The sequence below is a fragment of the Rattus norvegicus genome, chromosome 8 (assembly GCF_036323735.1).
Source record: "Rattus norvegicus strain BN/NHsdMcwi chromosome 8, GRCr8, whole genome shotgun sequence".
NCBI lineage: Eukaryota > Metazoa > Chordata > Mammalia > Rodentia > Muridae > Rattus > Rattus norvegicus.
The window spans coordinates 129,655,308-129,677,972 of record NC_086026.1 but is presented as its reverse complement, the minus strand read 5'-3'; the positions used below and the strand labels follow the sequence as shown (position 1 = coordinate 129,677,972).

At 49.3% G+C, this 22,665-nt stretch overlaps 1 protein-coding gene across 8 annotated transcripts in view; it reads left to right on the top strand.

The window, feature by feature from the left end:
• The window catches only part of Ulk4 (unc-51 like kinase 4), a 295,125-nt gene that overhangs the window by 165,583 nt on the left and 106,877 nt on the right, over positions 1-22,665 (top strand). For all 8 annotated transcript variants that reach the window (XM_039082734.2, XM_039082731.2, XM_063265850.1 and 5 more), the window contains 2 exons: positions 13,447-13,613; positions 20,826-20,924. In XM_039082734.2, coding sequence (XP_038938662.1) covers positions 13,447-13,613; positions 20,826-20,924 — 266 coding nt within the window. The remainder of the gene's footprint in view (positions 1-13,446; positions 13,614-20,825; positions 20,925-22,665) is intronic.

Below are 22,665 nucleotides of genomic sequence, written 5' to 3'. Positions count from 1 at the left end.
GGCCTGTACCATCTCTCCTCCAACTCCAAGAATACAAATAAAATCTGCTTGCAGGAGCAAGCTGAGAGAGAAAGGTCTTGACAGATTCAGCATCAGAGGTGGGGAGCATGGCAGCAGGCAGGCAGGCAGGCATGGTGCTGGGGCAATAGGTGAGAGTTTACATCTTATTTATATGTTGCAGCCAGAGAGAGTAAGCAAGATAGAGCCTGGAGAGGGCCTTTGAAACCTTAAAGTCTCCCTTCCCCAACCAGTGACACACCTTCAACAAGACCACACCTCCTAATCCTTCCCAAACAGTTCCACTAACTAAGGACCAAGCATTCAAACCCCCCCAAGTAGCCTGTGGGGTTCTCTGTTAAACACTGCAGCCTTCCCACCTCAATTAACCTAGTTAACTACACAATCCCTTGCAGGCATGCTGGGAAGCTAAACGATCCCACACAGGCCTGCCTAGAGGTTTGTCTACTAGGGAATGTAAAAGTCCACCAACTTGACAGTTGGGAGGAATTAAGAAGGAATTAAGTCCAGGTGGTAGACTCAGCCAGCGTCTACAGGCAGAAATGTAGGCTCACACTGCCCTGGGTGCCCAGGCACAGCCTCCCCTCTTCTCTGTCTGTGGGTACTTGGTCTGTACAGGACTTTGCCTTGACACTCAATGCCAGGCCACGGAAACCCAGTCCTGGGTAGAGAGATCCATATCCCCTGTGCTTGACTAGTGCCCATGGATAGAGCTTCAGCTGTGACAGGCGGGAACCCTGTCTCCAGTCAGATGTGCTAGCATCTCTCGTGATCAGCTGTACTGACCTCAGACTGTCCATGGAAACATGGCTTTGCCTCTGCTGCTGTGCTGGTTAGTGTGGGGTCTGCACTCTGGGTAGGCCCCTGTGCTATCGTATGGCTGACTGTGGGCTTGCCTGTTCATCCCACTCTCCTTCCCAGGAGGCATCCTATGTACCATAATCCCCCTGTGGGGAGAAGAGGGAGGCAGCCATAAAACTGCTCTATAGTGATTCAAGGACAATGGTCCCGACTCCCACAGTGATTGATCACAGGCTGGTGACTCAGGGTTTCAGAGCTAAGCCATTTTGGTTCCTTCAACTCAGTAGTATGATGTGAACTCAAGAACATGAAGGTTCTAGGTTTTCTCTTCTCACGATGGCTCTGGCCCTTCAGGGTCTTTGTGCATCTGTGAATTTTAGGATTCCTTCCCTAACTCTGCAGGGAAAGTCATTCGTACTTGGGTTGTGAGTCTAAAGGCACTTCCTAGCATGGATGTCGGGAACTGAACTGGGTTCTCTGCTAGAACAGCAGGCTCTCCTCATCTCTGGGCCATCTCCAGCCCCTGGCGATCTTTGTTCTTTGCTGGATTTGACTTGCTGGCAATCTGTGAAGTGGGTTTTCATCTGTGTTTATCTAGACATGGTGCTGTAGTCTCTGTGTACTCCCCATTCTCTCCTCAGGGTTCGGTAGCAGACATGGCTGTCTCACCCGATGTTTGGTTTCAGAGAAGCCATTGTCTCGTTGAATGGTCTGGGGGAGGATGATGCTTCTTTCTTTACTTGTCTGTTGATATTGGTAATTAATGTTGGCCCACAGACAGCCTTGTCGGTATCCCCCTTTCTCTGCCTTCAGGGCCAGTGTGTCTCTGTGTAGCTAATGTAAATCCCATTTGCAGTGGGTACACATCTCTGTTCGCTTCTAGATCTCTCTATACACACAGTATGCATGCAATGACAAATGTACCTAGTGCCTCTGTGATTAAGAATGATGTTAGTGTTTTGAGAGAGAGAGAGAGAGAGAGAGAGAGAGAGAGAGAGAGAGCGAGCGAGAGAGCGCACTGTGCAGGTGCCAGTGGAAGCCAAAAGAGAGCCCCAGATCTTTTGAACTGGAGTTACAGGTAGCTGTGAGCCACTGTGTGAGTTTTGGCAACTGGGGTCTTCTGCAAAAGCAGCCATTGCTTTTAACAAGTGAGCCGTCTCCCCTGCTTAATGCTAGTTCATTTTAAATTACAACTTTTGATTAGACTGAAAATTACTAGACATAAAATGTTATCTCTAAATATATGTTTACGTTTTGCATTTCTAGACTTAAGTATAACTCTGAATCAGTCTGATGTCTTCAAATATGGGGCCAAGTTAAACCGAACATTTCCGCAGGGAGATGGTGGCTGTGTAGTCCCCTCTGAGAGCCATCACGCATAAGGGGGCATAACTACTTCCTCTCTGGTCACTGGGGCTTAGGGGTGGAGCCTACAAAGATGCTCCTTTTGTAGCTGTTGGGTTTAGTCAGCAGCTGACCAGACACTGACGGGAAATGAATTCAGAACATCTGTGTGATCGGAAGGCCCAAACATCTCACAGACAAGAAGCAGAACTGGTTTTTAATTCCAGTTGCTCATGATTCATGTTTGTTCAGATGTTGAGAGCTGACAAGTTGTAGCCACTGATAGAGACTGGGCACAACTGGATAAATCGAAGGCCCCTTCCAGACACACGCACTGTCTGGAGAAGACTGGCAACCTGTGACCTGTGTGACCTGTGTGACCTGCGTGGTACGTTGGGGTGGGGTGAGCAGAAGGGCTGGCATAGTGAGATGCAGTGCTGTATACAGGGCTGATCGATGTTGAAGCCTCTCTTCTCCTGAGCACATTTCAGCACAAACATGGAGGTTAGGAGGGAGGGAGAGGGCAGGGAGAAAGAAGGGGCAGCCATGCCATCCTGAAAGTGACAGGCATTCTCTGGCCATAGGAGTGTTCCTGTCTTGATTCACAATAAGTGGAATATTTCCTACTCTTCATTTTCACAAGGAAAAGATGTTGGTTTGCGTGGACTCAACTGTGAAAGTTTTTCCTATTACTGAAATCGAAAATAACAAAACCACAGACCCTGTTGGTATTTCTAGGACTTTAAGGTCTACTAAGTATCTCTAAGACAGATTCATTTTTCTTTTGTAAGTAAAATTCAGACCCCACACAGTGGCTCTCTGTGACATTTCAGGATGTTGAAATATCAGATAATAGTGACCAGGTTCACCGTTCCTCCCAGAAAGCCACGAAGGTGTCTAAGTGTGGTCCTACTATCTTCTGTTTGCATTTGCCAAGCTCCTTCTGCTTTGCGCGAGAATGCGCGCGCGCGCGCGCACACACACACACACACACACACACACACACACACACACACACACACACACGCACACACACACAATCTTAAAAATAAATTTTGGAAACTCTGAACGATTAGAGTATTTCTTTCCCCAACGCTTCCCTTTCTCAGCTGAACCTCCAGTTAATGGTTCACACGACACAAATATATGTACTTTATATATAATTGAGTCTCATCCAGCTGACCGTGGTCTCTGTCTCTCAAGGTAACCACCTTTTTTGCTTTTCTTCCAACTGAATCACTTCTACAGTCCTACCTTCAGCTGAGCTGAGCCCCACACCCTCATTTCTAACCCTTCTTCCCACCGAGGATGCAGAACACACTTTTTGTTTCTGAACATCCGTGAATTTTTGCCTGGGGGTCTGATGTTAATTTGCTGTGACCACATCTTCTCCGCTGTCCCTGCACTGTCCTTGGCTACTTAGGAAAGCTGCACCCTCTCTGCACTTCCCCCTGCTCTCCCTCCTTCCTTGGTTGTAGGTTGCACCTCCTTGTTCTTGGGGACGGTACTCACTTTGTGTCACAGGCGGCTACTGTTGGCCTGGGCTGCATATCTGAATTCTGTTCTGGAAACGAATGCCGGATCTTCTCTAGCTGTCATTTAACTTTAGGAGGCTCAGCTGGTTTCTTTCAAGGCTTATTTTGAATTCCTGTTGCCTCACCTGGGTTAATAAGGAGTGGCCTTTGGGTCTTAGTTAAACACTCAGGACTCTTTAGGGAGCCCTCCTCTCTGGCTGTCAGACTTGCCTCCCTGCTGTGTGAGCCTGGCAGGTTTGCAGGAGTCATCTTGGTACACCTCCCTCAGATTCATGCAGAGAGTGTCAGAGAACTTAGGCAGAGGCTTTGGGGGGCACCAGGAAGGTTTCTGAGTGACTCTCCATCCCTCTACCTTTACTCTTTCACTTCCTCAGCTCCAGCCCCAGCTTCTCCTCTCCTGCTCAGGCCTGTCAACTAGTCTTATCCCAGGAAGTTCAATTAGCACTGAAGCTGCAGTAGTGAGGGAGCTGCATTAAAGTTTTCCCTCCCTTTGGGTCAGAGCCCTTGCAGGTTCCTGTCTCACGTTTGAGGAACCGTTGTCTCTGATACTTGATTTAGGGATAGTGTCATGTATGACAGGTCTGGTGTGTGCCAGACATGTCACTGTCTAGAGTTAAAGTCATGTATGACAGGTCTGGTGTGTGCCAGGCATGTCACTGTCTAGAGTTAATGTCATGTATGACAGGTCTGGTGTGTGGGACAGGTACGTCACTGTCTAGGGTTAACATCATGTATGACAGGTCTGGTGTGTGCCAGGCATGTTTTTCACTGATTTTTTCTTCTTTCTGAAACCACTCATGTCTGTGACAGTCACAATGTTGCTCCCCTATCTGTCATCTCTGTCCTTTGACTGTCTTTCCTGATGCCAAATTCACAGACATTTACCTAGCATAAGCGTCAGCTGTTGAGAGGGTGAAGGAAGCAGAGACCCTTGTCCATACCCAGGAGCACATTCCCGCACCTTTCTCTCTTCCTAGGTCAACTTCTTATTGACTGGTTACCTTCTGTGTTCCAAAACCCTGGTCCTCATTATAGATCTCAGAAAAGACCTTATTTTGTTTGAGTACATACATGTTCTACAGTTAAGGGTGTGTTTGCTTCCATAGAAATCTGTGAGGAGCTTGCAGTCCAGCTGGGAAGAACACCTTTGTCTGAGAGGATGGGGTCGTTGACTTGGAAAATACACACAGATGCTCTTAAAGGGAAGTGTTGAGTGCACAGAGGAATGGGTTGTGTGGAACCAGGGCTGTGGTGGTATAGGCTGGTGAGCCTACCCCTGCTTCCCTGAGGAGTGGGAACAGAGCACCTCAGTGTGATGGTTGACCATGGGAGGCAGTGGCTATGCACTGTGTTTGGAGATGTGCAGTAAGCAGGTGCTGGAGTGTAGAGAGAGCTAATTCTTAACCATGTGATTGTTGGCCTGATGCTCAGGCTGTGGCTGTAGCAGAGGTGATGGGCTGTGCTGGTGAATGCAATACTGTACCAGGAGTGGGGATGGCATGGCCCTCTGACCTACAGAGCTGTTTGTAGGACTTGGCTCTGTGATCAGAGAGCCACTTAATGACCATTAATGAGATGCCAGCCCAAGTGTTAGGTCATAGCAAAGAAGGTCATCACTGCCCTTAAAGTCTTCTGAAGTCCCCTCGGCTTTCCCTCTGCTTCCAATCCAGGATGGTTTCCCCAGCCAGTTAGTTCTGAACATCAGAGAGCCCAGCAAGGCAGCAGAATGCAGTCGGGTAGAGAGTATTCTTCTGCTAGAGGCCTTGTCAGCACAGCATCCTTGGGAAATTGCAGCCTGGACTGAAGTGTAAAGGTGAGAAGGAGCAGATCGTGTGCTTGGTCAGAGTCAAGGGAGGATGGTGGACTTTTTCTTCTTCCGGTGGCTCTGCTAAGCATCACACCCAGAGTCTTGCTCACACTGGGCAGGTGTCCTCCACTGAATCACTTGCCCCAAGATGGTACCAGGAGCAAGCACCAAGGCTGAAAGGCACAGGTGGCAGAAGACAGAGAGGGGGGAGGTGACAGAGACTTATAGGGAAGGGGGGCTCCTTCTAGAGGGGGAGTGATTGCAGGAGACAGGACTGAGATGGGATGGAGCTGTGAGGAGAGGGGATGGGGCCCCTCCTGCCCAGAGGCCTCCAGGAAGGATGGGTGGGAGGTGCCATCTTGCAAGTCTGTCTTCTCCACTTGGATCATCCAGCTGTGGAGGCCAGCACTATGGAGTCCTGCAGGCAGCCAGGCGGCACTTCTCCTGAATCTGCCTTTCAGTGCCAACCCTGAAAGTTTCTTTTAAAACTGGGGCAAACCAGGAGAAAGTGTGAGCAGGTAGAAAGAATTTCTTTTGCTTTTGGGGAGTCAAACCAAAGTCTTGCAGTGAGCTAATTAAGCTTCCAGCCACAGATTTAAAAAATGCTTCAAGTTCTGTCAATCATTTCTTTTGATTTTCTGAAAGATGTAAAATATCTGTATGTTTTCTGATCAGCCAAGCAATGCATATTCATTATAAAAATTTAAATAATGCAGAAGTACATGAAGGTAGAAGTGTGTCAGTCATAGAGGTGATACTATATATCCACAAGCCTGCCAAATGAGTTTCCGCTAGAGGTGACCCACACATGTATCCACACTAGGAGAGCTTGCTGAGCAGCCCTCGGGCATGAGGAAGACGGTAAGACTGAGCAAACTGCTGGCTCAGGTCCCACTTGAGCCCTCTGCGAAGTTGGCTTCTCAGCATGGTGGGGATAAGGACTGACTGGCCAGAGCAGATCATGTCTGTGCATAGATAACATGTGTAAAGCACAGGGCTTGTGACATGGCTGGTTATAAAAGTCGCATGCCCTCTGTGCCTGACAGGAAGTTGCTGAAAAGGCAAGGGAGAGTGTTCTCGACACCTGTCCTCTGCTGCTTTTCCCCAGGCTGGGTGCCAGAGAAGTGTCTCTCTTAGTCTCAGCTGGTTTGGTTGGTTGGTTGTTGTTTTTTCACTTCTTAGAGTGAGTTCCAGTCTCTCTACTCTTCCTGAGTAAGTTCTTTAATTGCTCCTTGAGCACTTTCCATGGAATTGTCCTTCCTGTTTCTGTCCTTCATTAAGAGTAGTCCAGATGTTTGTTTGTATTTCCCTTGATGATTTGTAAGGGCTCTGGTGTTTAAGGGCTGTGGATGCACATACACCCGAGTTACTATTCTCACCTCTTGAAATGTAGTTGTCCTTGTCAAATCCACCCCTGTTTTCTTGCACTTGCTGTGGCCTCTCCACCCAAGGGCTTGGTTCTTTCTGTCTAAGGCTTCAGTCAAGTTGGGTTATTTCCAAGTTATGTGAACAGCAGAGACTTCCCCCTGAGGTGATTCTTTTAAAGTGATGAAGTAGTTACACAGCACTGTTAGTTCCCAAGAGGGCTTAAAATCCGTCTGTTTGTGTCCTTGCCTGTGTACTACCTCACCTTTGCGTGCCTGGTTCCTGGGACATCTGTCGGTCTGGATTCTGTCCCCTGCTGTAGCTTTTCATGCCTATGTTAGCATCACAGCACTTTATTGTCTCCTGCAAGGGTTTCAGGGGGTGGTGACTTGGGCTATCATTTTGCACTTAATGTTTCAAACAAACCTGAAGGCCTGTTTGTTAAGTCCTTAAAAATCCCAGTAATCGGGGAGGGGAACACCCATATAGAAGGGGACGGGGAGGGGTTAGGGGGAATGTTGGCCTGGAAACCCGGAAAGGGAATAACAATTGTAATGTAAATAAGAAATACCCAACTTAATAAAGATGGAGAAAAAAAGTCCCAGCAAGCTTCCAAGCCCTGTAATAATTCTACGGGCATCGGGCTCAGTTTTATCTGCACTTCCTATTGAAACACATCTACCTTTAGTCTGTGGATTCAAGCCTCATCTGTCCTTTTTGTGGTATTTCCTTACAGCATTCTCTGTTTCTCCTCTTCACAACATGTTTCACTAGGCCGTGCAAGGGGTTTTCGGGTTGTGTGGGAAGCGTTAAACACTGACTGGTAGTGGACATTTCTCAAAGACTCACATTACCCAGAAGCAGTGATAAGTTTCTGATTCTGTTTCTGATATTTTCAGCTTATTTGCTACCTATCTTGGTCATCCCGACAGAAACTAGGATGTCAGCCATGACTGTGGGCCTCTTTTTCTTACTCTGGCTTCTGGGGACTGGATGTAACTCTAGAGTTCCCCAAGGGGGGACATGCACAGAACTGTGACCCACAGCTTCTGCTCAGCTGTCCCAGAGAGCCAAACCCCCTCACAGACGTGGCCTATGACTGCCAGACTCTGTTTCAGCCTCAGGTTCAAACTCGGGTTCACTTCAGGAGGCCAGATGTGTGTGGGACCCTGGCTAGAAGGAAGGTGCACTGTGTTCTCTAGCTCCGTCAAGCCCCATCTTTAGTGAGGTATCTTAGGCCTCTCTGACTCCGCCTTTATGGCCCTCCAGCCTCCAGCTGCCCTGAGACTTGGCTTCCTCACTGCAGCAAGCTCTAGTGCTGTGGCTGCAAGTTCCCCTCAGCTGACCTTGGTTTGTTCTAACACAGCCACTAACTGCGATGGTCAATAACGAGTTTGCTAATGAACACCAGTGATTTTCTGGTCTGCTCAGACCCCGGTCACGCTAGAGTGTCAGGGCTCAGCACCTGTTCCTGAGGTACCTGCTGGGTGCCAGGGCTGCAAGCTTTGGCCCTGCTGATGCTCCTGCCTATGCCGTGTTCCTGGCTGAGTAAGAGGACAGATATTTCTCAGATAATTGAGCAGCGTGCTGCTGTGTTGGGGTCAGGGATGGGGACTCCGGGATTGGGAAACAGGGAGGTCACTCCAGAGCCCCGTGCCCTGCAGCGATGCAAAGGTGGGTTCCAGGTCAGGAGCCACTGACGGGAGCCCCACACTGACTCTTCTGCTTCCGCCATGTGTCCCCATTTCTTGTTATTTCTGTGGCGTCACTGGTTCATTTAGATGTAAGTGAACATGTAGAAGTTTCTTCATGACTTGAATTGATTTTTATTGTAGCTTCAGATTCTTCAGAAATTTGATGTCAAGTCTGCCTGTCAGTTTTTTTCCTAAATAATATTTTCTCCACAAAACAACAACACCCCCATCAGCTACAAATAAAAAAAAAGTCCTGAAAATGTTGTGCCCTCCCCACTGAGTGTGTCACTGCAGAGTGACTGACTCTGCAGCAGCTGCCAGCTGGTTTCTGCTGTGAGTGGCACCAGTTAATTAACTGCTGCTTACAATGTCCCTGAAGTGACAACTGCTGGGATATTTCAGACTGCTGTCTACAGAGGTGAATCTAAGACCTGCAGACCATGACTCCAAAACAGGCTTACCTCACTGTGCATGCGTGTGCGTGTGCATGTGCGTGTGTGCTCAAGTGTGTGTGTTCAAGTGCGTGTGTGCTCAAGTGCGTGTGTGCTCAAGTGTGTGTGTATGTATGTATGTGCGTGTGTGTGCTCAAGTGCGTGTGTGCTCAAGTGTGTGTGTGTGTGTATGTGCGTGTGTGTGTATGTATGTGCGTGTGTGTGTGTGCTCAAGTGCATGTGTGTGTGCATGTGCGTGTGTGCTCAAGTGCATGTGTATGTGTGCATGCGCGCGTGTGTGTGTGTGTGCGCGTGTGTGCACAGTACACTTGGAGGCCAGAAGAGGGCCTGGAGCTAGAGGTACATGTAATTGTGAGCAGACATGTGGGAGCTGATTTTGGGTCCTCTAGAAGAGCCACATCTGCTCTTAACTGCTAGCCCAGAGTTTAAGGGTTAGCATAAAATAGAGAGATTGAGCATCGTACTTGAAGCCCCTCCCCGTCCCTTCCACTACCCCTGTCCTACTGATGAAGTCAACCACCACATGTTATTTGTGCTCAGACATTGGACTCACAGGGCATCCCTGGCTTCCTGTCTCTGCAACTCCAGCCACTTTAGTTACAGGAAGACAGCGGACACAGGGTGGGGCCACATGGTCCTTTCTTGGCATCGGTTATCATCTGCGCAGTGGTTGCTGCAATGCGGTCAGCCGCTGGCTGAGGCTCTGAGGACAGCAGTGGGAAAGAACCCTACAGGCCTTTGGTGGTACAGTTCCCTCAAGCTGGGAACATCGTGTGACACACGATGACTTTCTTTAGGTATGGGTGGACATTGATTATAATGGACAGTCAAAGTTCAATGTGCTTTAACCTTGAATATGTCTGGAAACAATGTTCTGTGTGGACTGCCGGCAGGTTCAGAGACAGGAGTTCATAGGAGTTTTTTCCCTCTTCTCAAGGGCACAGGGCTACTGTTTGGGCCTCGGTTGCCCTCCCAGCCCTGGTGTTGAAGGCTTTGTCCCAGCCTGTGCACTGCTGAGAAGCTGGAGGGCCTTACAAGGTGCATCCACTTTGCAATGAGTCCATCAGTGGATTGACTGGTGCATTCACAGCCCTGGTCACTCAGTCACCTCTCAGGGCCCAGCGTTTGAATATTGCTACATGCAGGGCCAAGCCTTGTGCATCAAAGCCTTGAGGGCTTTCCATACACACCACCTACTATTGCTTGCCGTTGTCATGGAGACCATGGTAACAAATGGAGTTTCTAAAACAACACAGGTCTGAAGTCTGAAGTATTGGGCAGGCCCCTTCCTTCTAGAAGCTTGGTCCCAGACTTTGCAAAAGCAAGCAGAGAAGCCTCTGGCACCCCAGCTTTACTGAGATGTGGTCCATTCCTGCCAGACTCCAGCATTTACTTTCTGAGGTCATACCACCACCACCCCCCCATGAATTTAATGTCCCAGGAGACCCTGGGACTCACTGGGTTCAGCTGGGCCATCCAGGACTCTGCCCCATGCTGTGCTGGTTAATTCCATCATGTTAGCAGAACCCTGATGCCTTACGGAGTCAGTTCACAGGCCAGGACAGGTGTGGAATGGAGCTGTTAACCTCGGTGAAATGTAGACTTGTGTTCACGTGTTGCTAGTGCTCGTTTGTAGAAAGAACGACTTCTCCACATGGAATCTTACACTCCAACCACCTCTTCCTGCAAAGGCAGATTTTTTTTTTTTTTGGTTCTTTTTTTCGGAGCTGGGGACTGAACCCCGGGCCTTGCGCTTCCTAGGTAAGCGCTCTACCACTGAGCTAAATCCCCAGCCCCAAAGGCAGATGTTAATAAGCCACAAGAGAGTGGAGTCTCCCTGAGGGAAGCCTCTTTGGGATCACATTTGGATTTAGAGCTGTGTTCACACAGAACGGCAGAATGCTTCTTCCACACGCTCTGAATCTGCTTCCTCTTCAGCAGATCACAACAGAGGAAGGAATTACTAAGAACACTGTGACCTGAGTGGGGACAGCTCTTGCACATTAATATTCCCAGAACACCAAACACTTGGAAATGACCTGTGAGGAGAGAGAGCTCCTTAAGGGGTTTGCTCATAATTAGCACAAAATTATTCTCAAAGTAGCTTGATGAGCTGGGTATAATGAATGTGGAATAATTCCAGGTTCTTTGACTTAATGAAGGTTCATTTCTTTTAGAGATTTTGGGATGCAGCATTAAGCTGTTACAATTGGGGCTAGAGAGAAGGCTCAGAGGGTAAGAGCACTGGCTGCTCTTGCAGAGGGCCTGGGTCAATTCCCAGAATACCGGGTGACTTATTACTACCTATAACTTCAATCCCAGGGCATCTGAAGCCATAGGCACTGCAAGCACACCATGCACATGGCTACATGAAGCAAACTCCCCACGTATAGAAATGTAAAAATGAAAATAAAAAATAATTGTTATGCTAGCACATAACCTGCAGGCTGGGGAGTGTTAACCTGCTTTAGAGATGCCTTCACAGAGTAACCGAGAGAGAGAGAGAGAGAGAGAGAGAGAGAGAGAGAGAGAGAGAGAGAGAGACAGAGAGAGAGACAAAGACAGAGAGATAGAGACAAAGACAGAGAGAATGTACATGTGTATATATGTGTGTATGTATGTGTAATGTATGTGCATGTATGTATATGTGTGTATGTATGTGTGTATGTATGTACATATGTGTGTATGTATGGTATGTATATGTATGTATGTGTATATGTATGTATTGTGTATGTGTGTATATGTATGTACAATGTGTATATGTATGGTATATGTATGTATGTGTATATGTATGTATGTGTGTTTATATGTGTGTATATTTGGTATGAAGCTACATGGCAGTTATACCTGGTTTTACCACAGAGCTACAACTCTGAATGAAGCCTGTGTGGTTTGGTTTCACCTTTAGTGATAAAATTGTTGCCTTTGTGTTTGTCGGGGAAACCTGCTGTGTATTCTGAGGTGTATTCCACCTTACACTGTGTGGAAGAGACTAGAAGCTTCTAAGGCCCCCACCCATCTGGCGACCTGGGGGCTAAGGAAAAGTATGTTGTGGGTCCAGTAGAATTGGCCTTCAAGGCCGCGCTTCTTCACCAGATGCTCCAGTGTGTGTAAGAGTTTTCAAGGTTGACTTTCTTCGTTGAGAACACGTCGGTCTGAATTACACGGTTCCTACTGTCCTGTGCATGAGTTATGTTTGCAACGTCATTGTCTCCTATTGCTTCTGACACAGTCATATAAACGTATAGGATAACGCTAAATGTAGTAATGGTGACGATATCAGAAGAATGTGCACAGCAGCAGCAGAACGTGAAATGTTCGCATCTACTACACCACACTAAGGGTTGGCGGTGTGTTTGTGAGGTGTAGCCATATGTGTAGGCCAAACCTGCACATCATAAACTAGGCATTTCTTTACATTGTAATTGATTGCAATGTTTAAATGCATGAGACAGATTTGCTGGTGTTATCTCCTGCGAATCGCCCAATTGTCTGTCCCCAGTTGTCCGTCACCTTTGAGAGACTCGGCTTCTGAGTCTACCCCGGTCCCCACCCCGGTCCCCACTTGGTTGGACTGAAGAACCTTGCAGCTTGTCTGTAGCACGTTCTGCTTGGTCAAGCCTACTTGCGTGGGTGTGTGTTTCTGAGCGTGGTTTGGAGGAGCTTTGCCTTAAGAGACACCATCATGTGCGTTCGTAAGCACAGCTGCCCTTCTGTATCCTGGTGGGGTACCCACCCCCCACCTCTGGCTCTTACTGTCATTCTACAGTGAGCCCTGAGCTTCAGGGATGGCTATGGTACAGATGTCCAACTCAGGGCTGAGCAGTCCAGCATCTCTCATTCTCTGCACCATGACCATCTGTGCGTGTCTCTGGTGATCGGTACAAAAGGAAGCCTCTCCAGTGAGAGCTGAGAGACCAAGAGAAGACACTGTGATAGCCTGCACAGCAGGCTCAAGCCAGACCACATCTCAGGACGGAGAGGGGAGATGGGCAATTGGTGTGGTAGAAGGCACTCATCCAGGAGTGTATGAACAGCAGCACAAGTTGGACTTGATCAGTTAAAACAAAAAGACACAAAGTTGGGTGGGTGGGAAACAGGGGAAGAGGGAGGAGGGGGAGGGGGATGGATGGGGAATGGAAATGGAGGGGGGAGCGGTGACTGTGACCAAAGCACAGTGTATGAAGTTTTCAAAAAACTTAACGGAAAAGAAAAGGAAAAGAAAAAGGAAAAGGAAAACTCCATGGCCTGTTCCAGGCTCCTGAGCAGGTGCTGAGGCTCAGGGCTCAGAAGCCTTCAGTTTAAGCGGCCTCCCATATAAACAGCCTGAGCACACACAGTCCATGCCACACGGAGTCCCCGAGCCCCTGCCAGCTCATGTCATTATGTTCATTGCCGCATCACAAATACTTCCCTTTTTCTCCCATCAGGACTCGTTGGTCACGTCTGCAACATGTTCACAGAAACTGCCACACTTTGCCTGGATAGGGACAATAAAACCAACACAGAGCCAGCGGCCACACTGCTGGCCTCACTGCTGGACATCCTGCTGGGCATGCTGACCTACACATCCCGAATCGTCCGGCAGGCTTTGCAGGTAAGTGCTCTGCCCCCTGCTCTCTGCCTTGTAATACTGTACCATGGCTGTGGGATTTTCAAGGGGTGTACACTGCGGACACAGCCCACCCAGGCCACGTGAGGCGGGGATGGGATCAAGGAGAGCAAACTGTGTCACAGAGTCTTCAGGGAGGGTGGGAAAGGCTTGCTGGGCATCGCCTGAGAAACCACTTATGTGTGAGGACATCTGCAGTTGGCCTACCCTCAGCAAGAAGCTGAGAGCATGCTGGGAGCAATGACTGGCTATACCCATGTTAGTGGAACGACAGACTGGATGGTTACGCACATGCGCCTTATGCGTCTGAATCTGTATCTATAGTAATCTCATTCTTCTCACAGAATACCTGGTGAACAGCAGCTCGCAGCACTGTTTATTTTGGCTTATATTAGAAGGATACAGTCTGTCGAGGTGGGTAGGCATGGGGGCAGGAGTGTAAGGTTCCCATTGAGTCAGCAGGAAGGCGGCAGACAGACATAACACCAACACCCATCTGTCTCCTGTTTGTTCAGTGGTGGCTCCCACCTCATGCTGTTCTCGGCAATTCATCAAGTTAGCAAGGAAGGTTAACTACCACAGTTGTGTCTGTTTGTCTGTCTCTGTGTATATGCTACTTACATTCACTCACTTGCTTTCCTTTGTAACTGATGATAAATATCTGGTACTGTGAGATGAGTCTGAGGTCTGCAATGTGTTCTTATGGCCACAGGCAGCGTAAACCATGAATATGACCCATGTTCTGTACTGTGCTCTGTGACAGGGAGAGGAGTGGTCTTCCTGGGTACTTCTGTGTGATAGGCGCCTCCCCAGGCCCTTTTCCTCTGATGCTCACTGACCTCCCCAGTCACATGACACTTAGATGAGTGTCATGGCTCACGCCAAGATCAGGTCACAGGCAGGTGTACAATCTTGTTGAGATGACTGAGTCCTGTATCAGATGGTCCCTCTTGGCTGGGATGGAAGTGGTGTCATGGCGGCGTCCTACTCTACTTTCCTACCCCACCCTGTGAGTCCCTCTTTAGACAACACTGTTCTCTCTGCTGCTTTCACCATCCCGGTTTTGTGAAGTTCTTTAAGATGCAGCCTCTGGCTGCTCCAAACACCTTGATGTTCGGTCTGTGAATCAAGCATAAAGGCTATAGATTAAAGAAAAAGATGAGGAGTTTACAAACTCCAAGACAGGAGAGAAGCCTTCTTTAATTCCAGGTGATTAAGCAGACGAGATATTCGGGACTTAAAAAAAAACAAAACTAAATAAAGCTCCTTAACACAAACTGTTTGCCAATTTCCCTCAGACTGCCCGCACTCCAGCACGACATCGCTTGGTTTGTCCTTTCATAGCCTCTGACCCCATTGCACTCTGTCAAGGTAGCTGCTGGCTTTGATCTCCATCTGCAGGAAGTGCAGCCCTCCAGGCTGAGTTAGAGGAAGCAGCTGGGAAAGGAGCAGAGTGCTCTTGAGAGACAACTCTGCTCGTTCCCTGCTTGGATGTTTGCACACCTGAGAGTCACCTCTGCTGCTTTTAAAACCCTCCACACAGGGACTCTGCACTAAAGCCAGTGTCTGCATCTGATGGAGCCTCTTTACAGGGGCCAGTGGAAGGACATCAGTGAAGGTTAGAGTGTTGGTCAGATACAGAAGAGCTTTGCTTCCTAGGAAGGAGAGAGAGAAGCTCGGTGCAGGAGTGGGGTGAGCGGGTGAGGGAGGGGTGGTAGCAACAGCTGGAATCTCAGCCGAAGTTCAGCTCCCACCTCGGCAGTCTCGTCATTCAGAATCAGCCCCAGCTCATCTCCCCAAGTGTGGGGCATGAGGGACAGGGAGGCACAGAGAACTCATGGGACCCCCAGAGTACCACCTTTGCCTCTGTGACTCTGAGCCAGTTTCCCCAGCTGTCTGCCTGCTGGTTTTCTCATCCTTGAGGCAGATATGGTAACTCTGTGAAGGATTGCTGTGAAATCTGAAAGAAAGAATAGAGCACACACCACTGTCGTGGACAAGCACAGCATCCTCTGTCACCTGCTCCTAGGAGTTCCAGTGGCCACTCCTTGGACACCAGTGAGGAGGGAAGCACCTACCACCTTGTTGGCAGGAGGTGTTGCTGACTAAACCCTCCCCCGGGAAGCCAACACATCATGGTGCTACTTGATGGACTTAGGATCCCAGTGTAGACCCAGTCCTGTGTGACCTCAGCCGGATCAAGAGTGGGGGAGGGTATAGCCACCCATACAGGCAGAGCCAACTGCAGTCTCCTATCCTCTGTGTGTTAATCGTGTACTATAAGACGCAGTTCTCGGATGCTTCAGAGATGCACTGACTTGTGGGTATGAGAGTCAGGACTTGTTTTATACTGATAACAGGAGGGGGTCCTTCATACCCACCTCCAAGGAAACTGCAGTCCAGACACAGCAGGATAGATGCTCTCGGGAACTCACAGTGATGGTGACAGCACATAGAACCTATATCACCAAGCCAGACAAAATTCCACCATGGAGAGAGGTCATGAATCCCACCCCTAGCTGAGGAGCTGTTGGCACGTGATAGCTGCATGGAGAGAGTCAGTGTTTCCTGAAGAGCTCGCCTCCTGGAAGGTCGACCACCAGCCAGGGCAGGCCCCGCTCCCGAGAGAATTTGAACAGCATAAATTGGATGGGTTTTTAAAAAAAAAAAATAGAGAGCAAGCACATGAGGTTGTATGGGCAGGGAGGTGTGGGATGAATAGGGCTGTGGGAAGAAGGGTGGGTACGATCGAAGCATAGCACGTAATGTTCTCGAATCGATATGTTTGCTTATTTTAAAGGAGGGGAAGTTAGTTTTTGGGACCATTCAGTTTAGTTGGGGAAGGCTGTCTGCTACAAATGCCCACGCTCATCTTCTTGTACTCATGGGCAGGCCATGGTCTGGAGGGCAGGGAGCTCTCAGATGGATCCCAGGAGGGGATCTGAATCCAGTTTTGATATTGGGCCAGATTTCTAGGAAGGTGGGTCTTCAGGTTCACCAGACTTCCCAGTTGGGGGCCTGTCTCTCAGTGCTGAGGTGGGGAAGCAAGCTTGCTGCAGCGTTGTGCCGGTGGGACAGTTGGGTCTTGTGTCAGTATGGTCCACGCACTGAACTGTTCTTGGTCTCTCTCACGCAGCCTACAGTTGGCTGGGACTGTCCTCTGTCTGGTGTATTGTAGAATTTCTCACCTCTCATCTCTGTGGTCTTCCCTTGTGACTCTTCCCCGTGAGTCACCTTCTGACTGCATCTTGAATTTGTGTGAAATCTTTACCAGCATTCTGTCTAAGTCCCTCCTTTCTTTTGAGAACAGCAATCACCCATCATTCCCTATGGCATAACTTTCTGACTCTAACAGGGACATTCTTGGCCTCTAAGGGTGCTCCAGGGTGCTACTGCATTCCCATTGGCCCCCTCTCTACCTGCCCAGCTCCAAGCACCTCCATCCTGCATTCTTCCCCCACCTCCTCAGTGTTGGGGTAACACTAAGGTCTTGGGTTCCTTCAGCCCTAAAGTATGTCTGGTCACACGGTACTAGCATGTCTGTCCCACTCACAATTCGTGAAAACTTTCTGAGGCGCTGGGATTTGATGAGGCGAGTTTGAGATGGGTCCTGGGCAGACCTCAGCATATCTGACAGTCTGGTTGCTGCCTCTCATTCTACACAGATGCCTGACGTCTGCTCCCTTGGCAGACCCATGTGGAGTGCCTGATGCCACACACAAGATTCAAGTGGCAAGGCTGGAAGTGATGGTTTTGTGTTCAGTGTTGGGCTTTTTTATCCCAAGAAACTATGTTTTTTTATTCTATTTTAGATCATATCACAAGGTCATTTACTGTCAAATATGGCTCATAAGTTGACATTCCCAGGTTGAGGGGCTATTATGTTTATATTTCTCATGAGTTCTCTGGGTCCCGTGCTCATATATAGCAGTTTGCTTGGTGTGACCACCAGATACCCTGGGACTTAATGTTGAACAAACCATTTGTCCCCTGAGACCATTCCCCCACCACAAACCATGCTGGCCTCCCCCTGCAGCAAGCCATGCCTCCCCCTGCAGCAAACCATGCTGACCTCCCCCTTGCAGCAAGCCATGCTTCCCCCCTGCAGCAAGCCATGCCTGTCCCTTCCTGCTGCACAAACCGGGAACCTGTAAGTCTTTCTTGTTTATTTCTTTTTCATTTCCTCACTGAGCCTGCCATCAAGCAATGTGGAATTCTACCTCAGGTGTCTAGCAAATGTAATTACTTTTCTCCAAACCTGACCAGGCTTCTGTCGTCTCTTGCCTAGATACAGCACATGGGCAGGTTAGAGACCCTGGGTAAGAAAGGGTCAAGTTATAGCACAGCAGTGACAAGGGACACTGTCTTCTTAGGAAAGAGTCCGTGGGTCGGAGGCAGGGGTACAAGACCTGAATGGAAGGACAGTGCCTGTGTCATGTAGGGACAGGAGCTCCAGAATACCCAGTGGCTAACCTAAAGAGTGAGATGCTGAGGTGTGAGTGGAGGCAGTTCTGGACCTCTGTGGTTTCTCCGAGCTCCTGGGGGGTGAAAGGGGGGGCTGCCATGTCCATGCAATACCTCTCACTATGCAGGGCTTCTGTCACAGACTGGGTGAGTCCTTTGTGAAAGGCTTCTCTAAGTTTCTCATGTGTTCCTTTCACAAGATGCCAAGTTATGCAAAGCAGAGGTCTCTCTGGGGTCCCTGACCACTGTAGAGAGGTGGCACGTGACTACCACAGTAGGGTCTAGGTATTACCTGAAGACCCACTGGGCATCCTGAGGACAAGTATTCTGTGACCCCCCCCCCCGCCAGCTCAGAAGCTTTAAAAAGGAAGTGCTGGCCCCACAGCCCTGCTGCAGCCCACATCCTAATCTGCAAGCCTGTCTTAGCCTTACCAGGAGACACCAGTGCCAGCTCCAGAGTAACATGTTAATGTTTAATGTGCAGAGGCTGCTTCTCCACATCAGCCTGTGCCTCCGAAGGCGGGGGATCAACAGCCAAGATGCAGAGAGGCCCAGGTCTCCAGGAGAAAACTGCTTTTCTTAGAAAGACAGAGCAGAGGAGAGCAGGCTCTTCTCCCCTCAGCCAGGAAAGGTGCAAGTGTTCAGGGCTGGTATCGGATCCTCAACAAAGTCTTTCTGTACCAGTAGTAGCAATAAAAGAAGCAGGCAGGTGAAATGCCATTTGTAGACCTGAAGTGCGGGGGAGTCTTGGCTTTCTATGGAAGGACCCTGGAGTCATGATCTAGGGCGGAGAGGCCTGCTCTGCAAGGTCAGGCTGAGGTCACATTCTAAAAGCAAAAACAGAGAAGCATCTGAACAAACTGCCCATTCTAAAGCTAAGGTAGTATCAGAACCTGTTCTGAATATAAAGCTCTTTATCTCTGTGGTAAAAACCTTCACAATTAGCTCTATGGAGGCCCATGGGGACTGACCTGGAAGACAAGCCTCTAGGCAAAGCTGGGAGCATTTACCTCAACTGCGTTAGCTGAGGTGGGGAGACCTGTCTTGACCCTCCGTGGGCAGGGACCCCAGACTGTGGGAGTGAGGAAAGCATGGATGCACTCATAGCTCTGCCTGCAGACCTGGAGCAGTGCTGCAGGCTGCTCTCCGTCTGGACTCCCCTGCCTCAGGAGATGGTGCCCTTGATCTCCGAACCGGAAAAAAGGCCCCTTCTTCAGCTGCTTTTGCCAGGGTGATTTTTATCACAGCAACAGGAAAGTAACCCAGACAGAGTCCAAAGGAGTGGAGAACCATCCTGAAGCCTGGCCATGTAGCATGGGATTGGGGAGGTGACTGGGTGATCTGTGGATGCCACTTGAGATCCACCTGGGAACATCACGGTGTGCACAGAAACACCCAGAGGAGTGAGTGGTGTGACCACCCGGAGGGATGAGTGGTGTGACTCGGCATTGGATGGCCTTGGTCTGACCTCTGGTCTTGTTACTTATTAGGTGACTTTGGATAACCAAATTAAAGTTTCCTTTCATTCCCTCCCCCCAATTATTTTTGTGTGTGTTTGTCTATGTGTGTATGTGCGCATTCGTGTGAGTATGTGTGTGTGTGTATGCATGTGAATGCTGTGCGTATGTGTGTGCACATGCTTGTGAATGCTGCGTGTGTACATGCATGTGAATGCCGTGTATATGTGTGTGTGAGTGCCGTGTATGTGTGGTATGTGGCATGCATGTATTCAGGTACACTCAGAGGCTACAGCAGGCGTCAGGTGTCTCGCTCCTTCAGGCTCAGCTTCCTTCCCTGAGTCAGGGCCTTGCAGTAAACCTAAAGCTAAGGTAGAGGCCAGTGAGCCTCGGAGAGCCTCCTGCCTCCTCCCACACAGCCATGCCACCTGCCTTTTCGTTTGAGTGCTGGGGTCTGAATTTAGGTCCCTTATGTTAAGTAGCAAACACTGTGGCCCACTGAGCCATCTTTCTGGCTGTTGTTTCTACACTTCATTTTTCTCAATAGGAAAGTAGGGCCAGAAATCTGGAGACAGGGAGCTCACCCACTGCAGGGAGCTCACCTACTGCAGGCTATAGAATGTGTGAGCTTTGAATAGGAAATGTCTCACCTTGGGTGTGTGTTTTTGAACATGAGGTCCCCACCTGGTGGCACTGTTTGGAAAGATCATGGAACCTCTAAGAGGTGGAGCCTCACTGAAGGAAGTAGGTCACTGGGGGCAGGGCTTGAGGCTTCCTGATCCACTGAGACATGAGCAGGTGGCCTCAGGCTTACATGCCCACACTGAGAGCCCCTCCCACCTCCACATCCTTCGCTGACCTGACCCTCAAAGTGTTATCAGAATAAGCCCTTCTCCCCACAGTTCCTCCTTTGCTTTGGGGGTTTTTGAGACAGGGTCTTACTGTGCTCTTTTGGCTGGCCTGGAGTGTTCTGTGTACCAGGCCTTGAATTCACAGTCACCACAGAGTTGCTCCTTTGAGACACTTTGTCACAGCAATGAGCTGAGGAAGGTAGTTACCACAGTCCCGCCACCCTTCCTGCGGCAGCTCCTGCCCCCCCCCCCCCATCCTTGTTCACTGTCTAGGTCTGCACTGCTGTCACAGTGTCCTGAAGCTTGGTGGCTCTTCTGGGACTTCCATCTTTCCAGCACTTGGGAGGCAGGGCAGCCCTGCCCTCCCCAGCCCTCTCACCCGACCAACCACCCAGACAATTTACATTTCTTTTCCTTTGTTCCAGGCCCAGAAGTCGGGCTCACGAGGGGACACACAGGCTGCAGAGGACCTGCTGCTTCTCAGCAAACCGCTCACAGACCTCATCAGCCTGCTCATCCCACTGGTAAGGGCTGGCCTGTGTGAGGGCTCAGCTGTGTTGGGGTACCCGTGTGCCTTTACAGAAAAGCAGAGACGGAAACAATGTTACCTGAATTTCACTTGAGCTCCTGTTATTTTGATTCCTTCAGAACTGGAATCAAAGGAGCCCCCAATGCCACTTGTTTTGTAAAAACTAAATTTATACATGATTTTAAGACAGGTGGCTTATCATTAAGACAATATTTCATGTCCAAGTAAGATGGTGTATGTATGCCTCTCCGCAGAGGGAGATGAATAACAGTGTGTGTGAGGACAGCTAGAACTACACAGTAAGACCCTGTCTCAAGAAGGGTAAATAAATCCATGCATCCATCTATATATACATACATGCATACATGTATACAATTAATAAATAAGGCAGAATCAAATCCAATTACATTCTTAATGAAAGTCTGATTAAAAAAATGCAGTTAATTTCCATAAGGACAAATCCACTCCCTTCCAAGAGAGATTTCAAAGTTTTACAGGATGCCACAGGGACAGAGAGGTGCGGACACAGGCCTCTCACCCTGGACAGGACAGGGAAGAAAGCAGGCAGGATTAACAAGGCCACTGAACTTCTGGGTGAGACCAGTGCAGACCTGGAACTCAGACCAGCTCGGCTGTCAATCAAACCGAGAGACACGTGTCTCCCCCTCAGACAGCAGTCGCAGGAAGACAGGTGGCTCCCTCTTAGAAAGCAGCCATCTGGGGTCCACTGGTGGAACTCCATAAACCTGGTAGAAAGCAAAAAGCTTCAAGAAGGTCCATGGAAGCTACGCCTGTCTGTGCCTCCAGAACCAGATGAGAGCGGTGTTCCTCTGGCCCCTGCTTCTGTGAGCCCGGTAGCTCACTGGTGAGGTCATAGCAGCTGGTACTTGCTGTTCATTGCCCTGTGGCTTCAGGGACCACAAATGCAGTTTAGGCAAGTATTGTATAGGTTTGGTTGCATCCAGGAAGTTATGGCTATGTGTGGTCACCTGAAATCCCAGGACTCAGGAAGCTGAGGCAGGAGGATTGCCTAAAGCTTGGCTCCAGCCTGGACTAAGTGGTAAGTTCCAGGCCTTCTGTGTTACAGAGTGAGACCTTGTCTTATCAATCGAAAAACCAAATAATCAGATAGATGAAAACCACCCCAAAGGTTCAGCCGGAGAAGGATAGACAATTAGCAGTGGGTTTCTGTCATAAATTAGCAACGACAGCAAGAGTACAGGAAGTGCGAAGTGGGCCCAGGAACTAATCAAGGAGTTACAGCCGTGAGGGCAGACCTTACTGCTCTGTGTCCATGGGCTCAGGCTCAGCTGAGCTCTGCTCAGTAGGGGGCATGGGGGCATGGCAGGCATTACATAGCAGAACGTGACCTTATTGGTCTGTGGTGGCTGTGGGCACTCAGTCAGCTGGACTTGGCCCATAAGCACCAGGTGGTCTGGCCAGTGTTGGCAGCAGTGAAGTTCTCTTTCTGCTTCAGCATGGATCACATTTAATCCCTTCTTTTCTGTGATGCGGGGCCCACCTTCACTTTACAAAGAAGGCCCCTGGAGCTGTTGAATCGAGAAACACAAAACTTCAGAGCTTAGACGTCTGATCCCAACACCCATGTGTTCCTCGTCAAAGTTCTCATTGGCCTCTGGATTAGCTTTGAACCCTTGAAACCCTAAACTCAGCTGGGTTTGGAAATAGTCGGGTGGTGGGGGCACCGTTGGGTTAGAAGACTGCTCTGTGTTTTC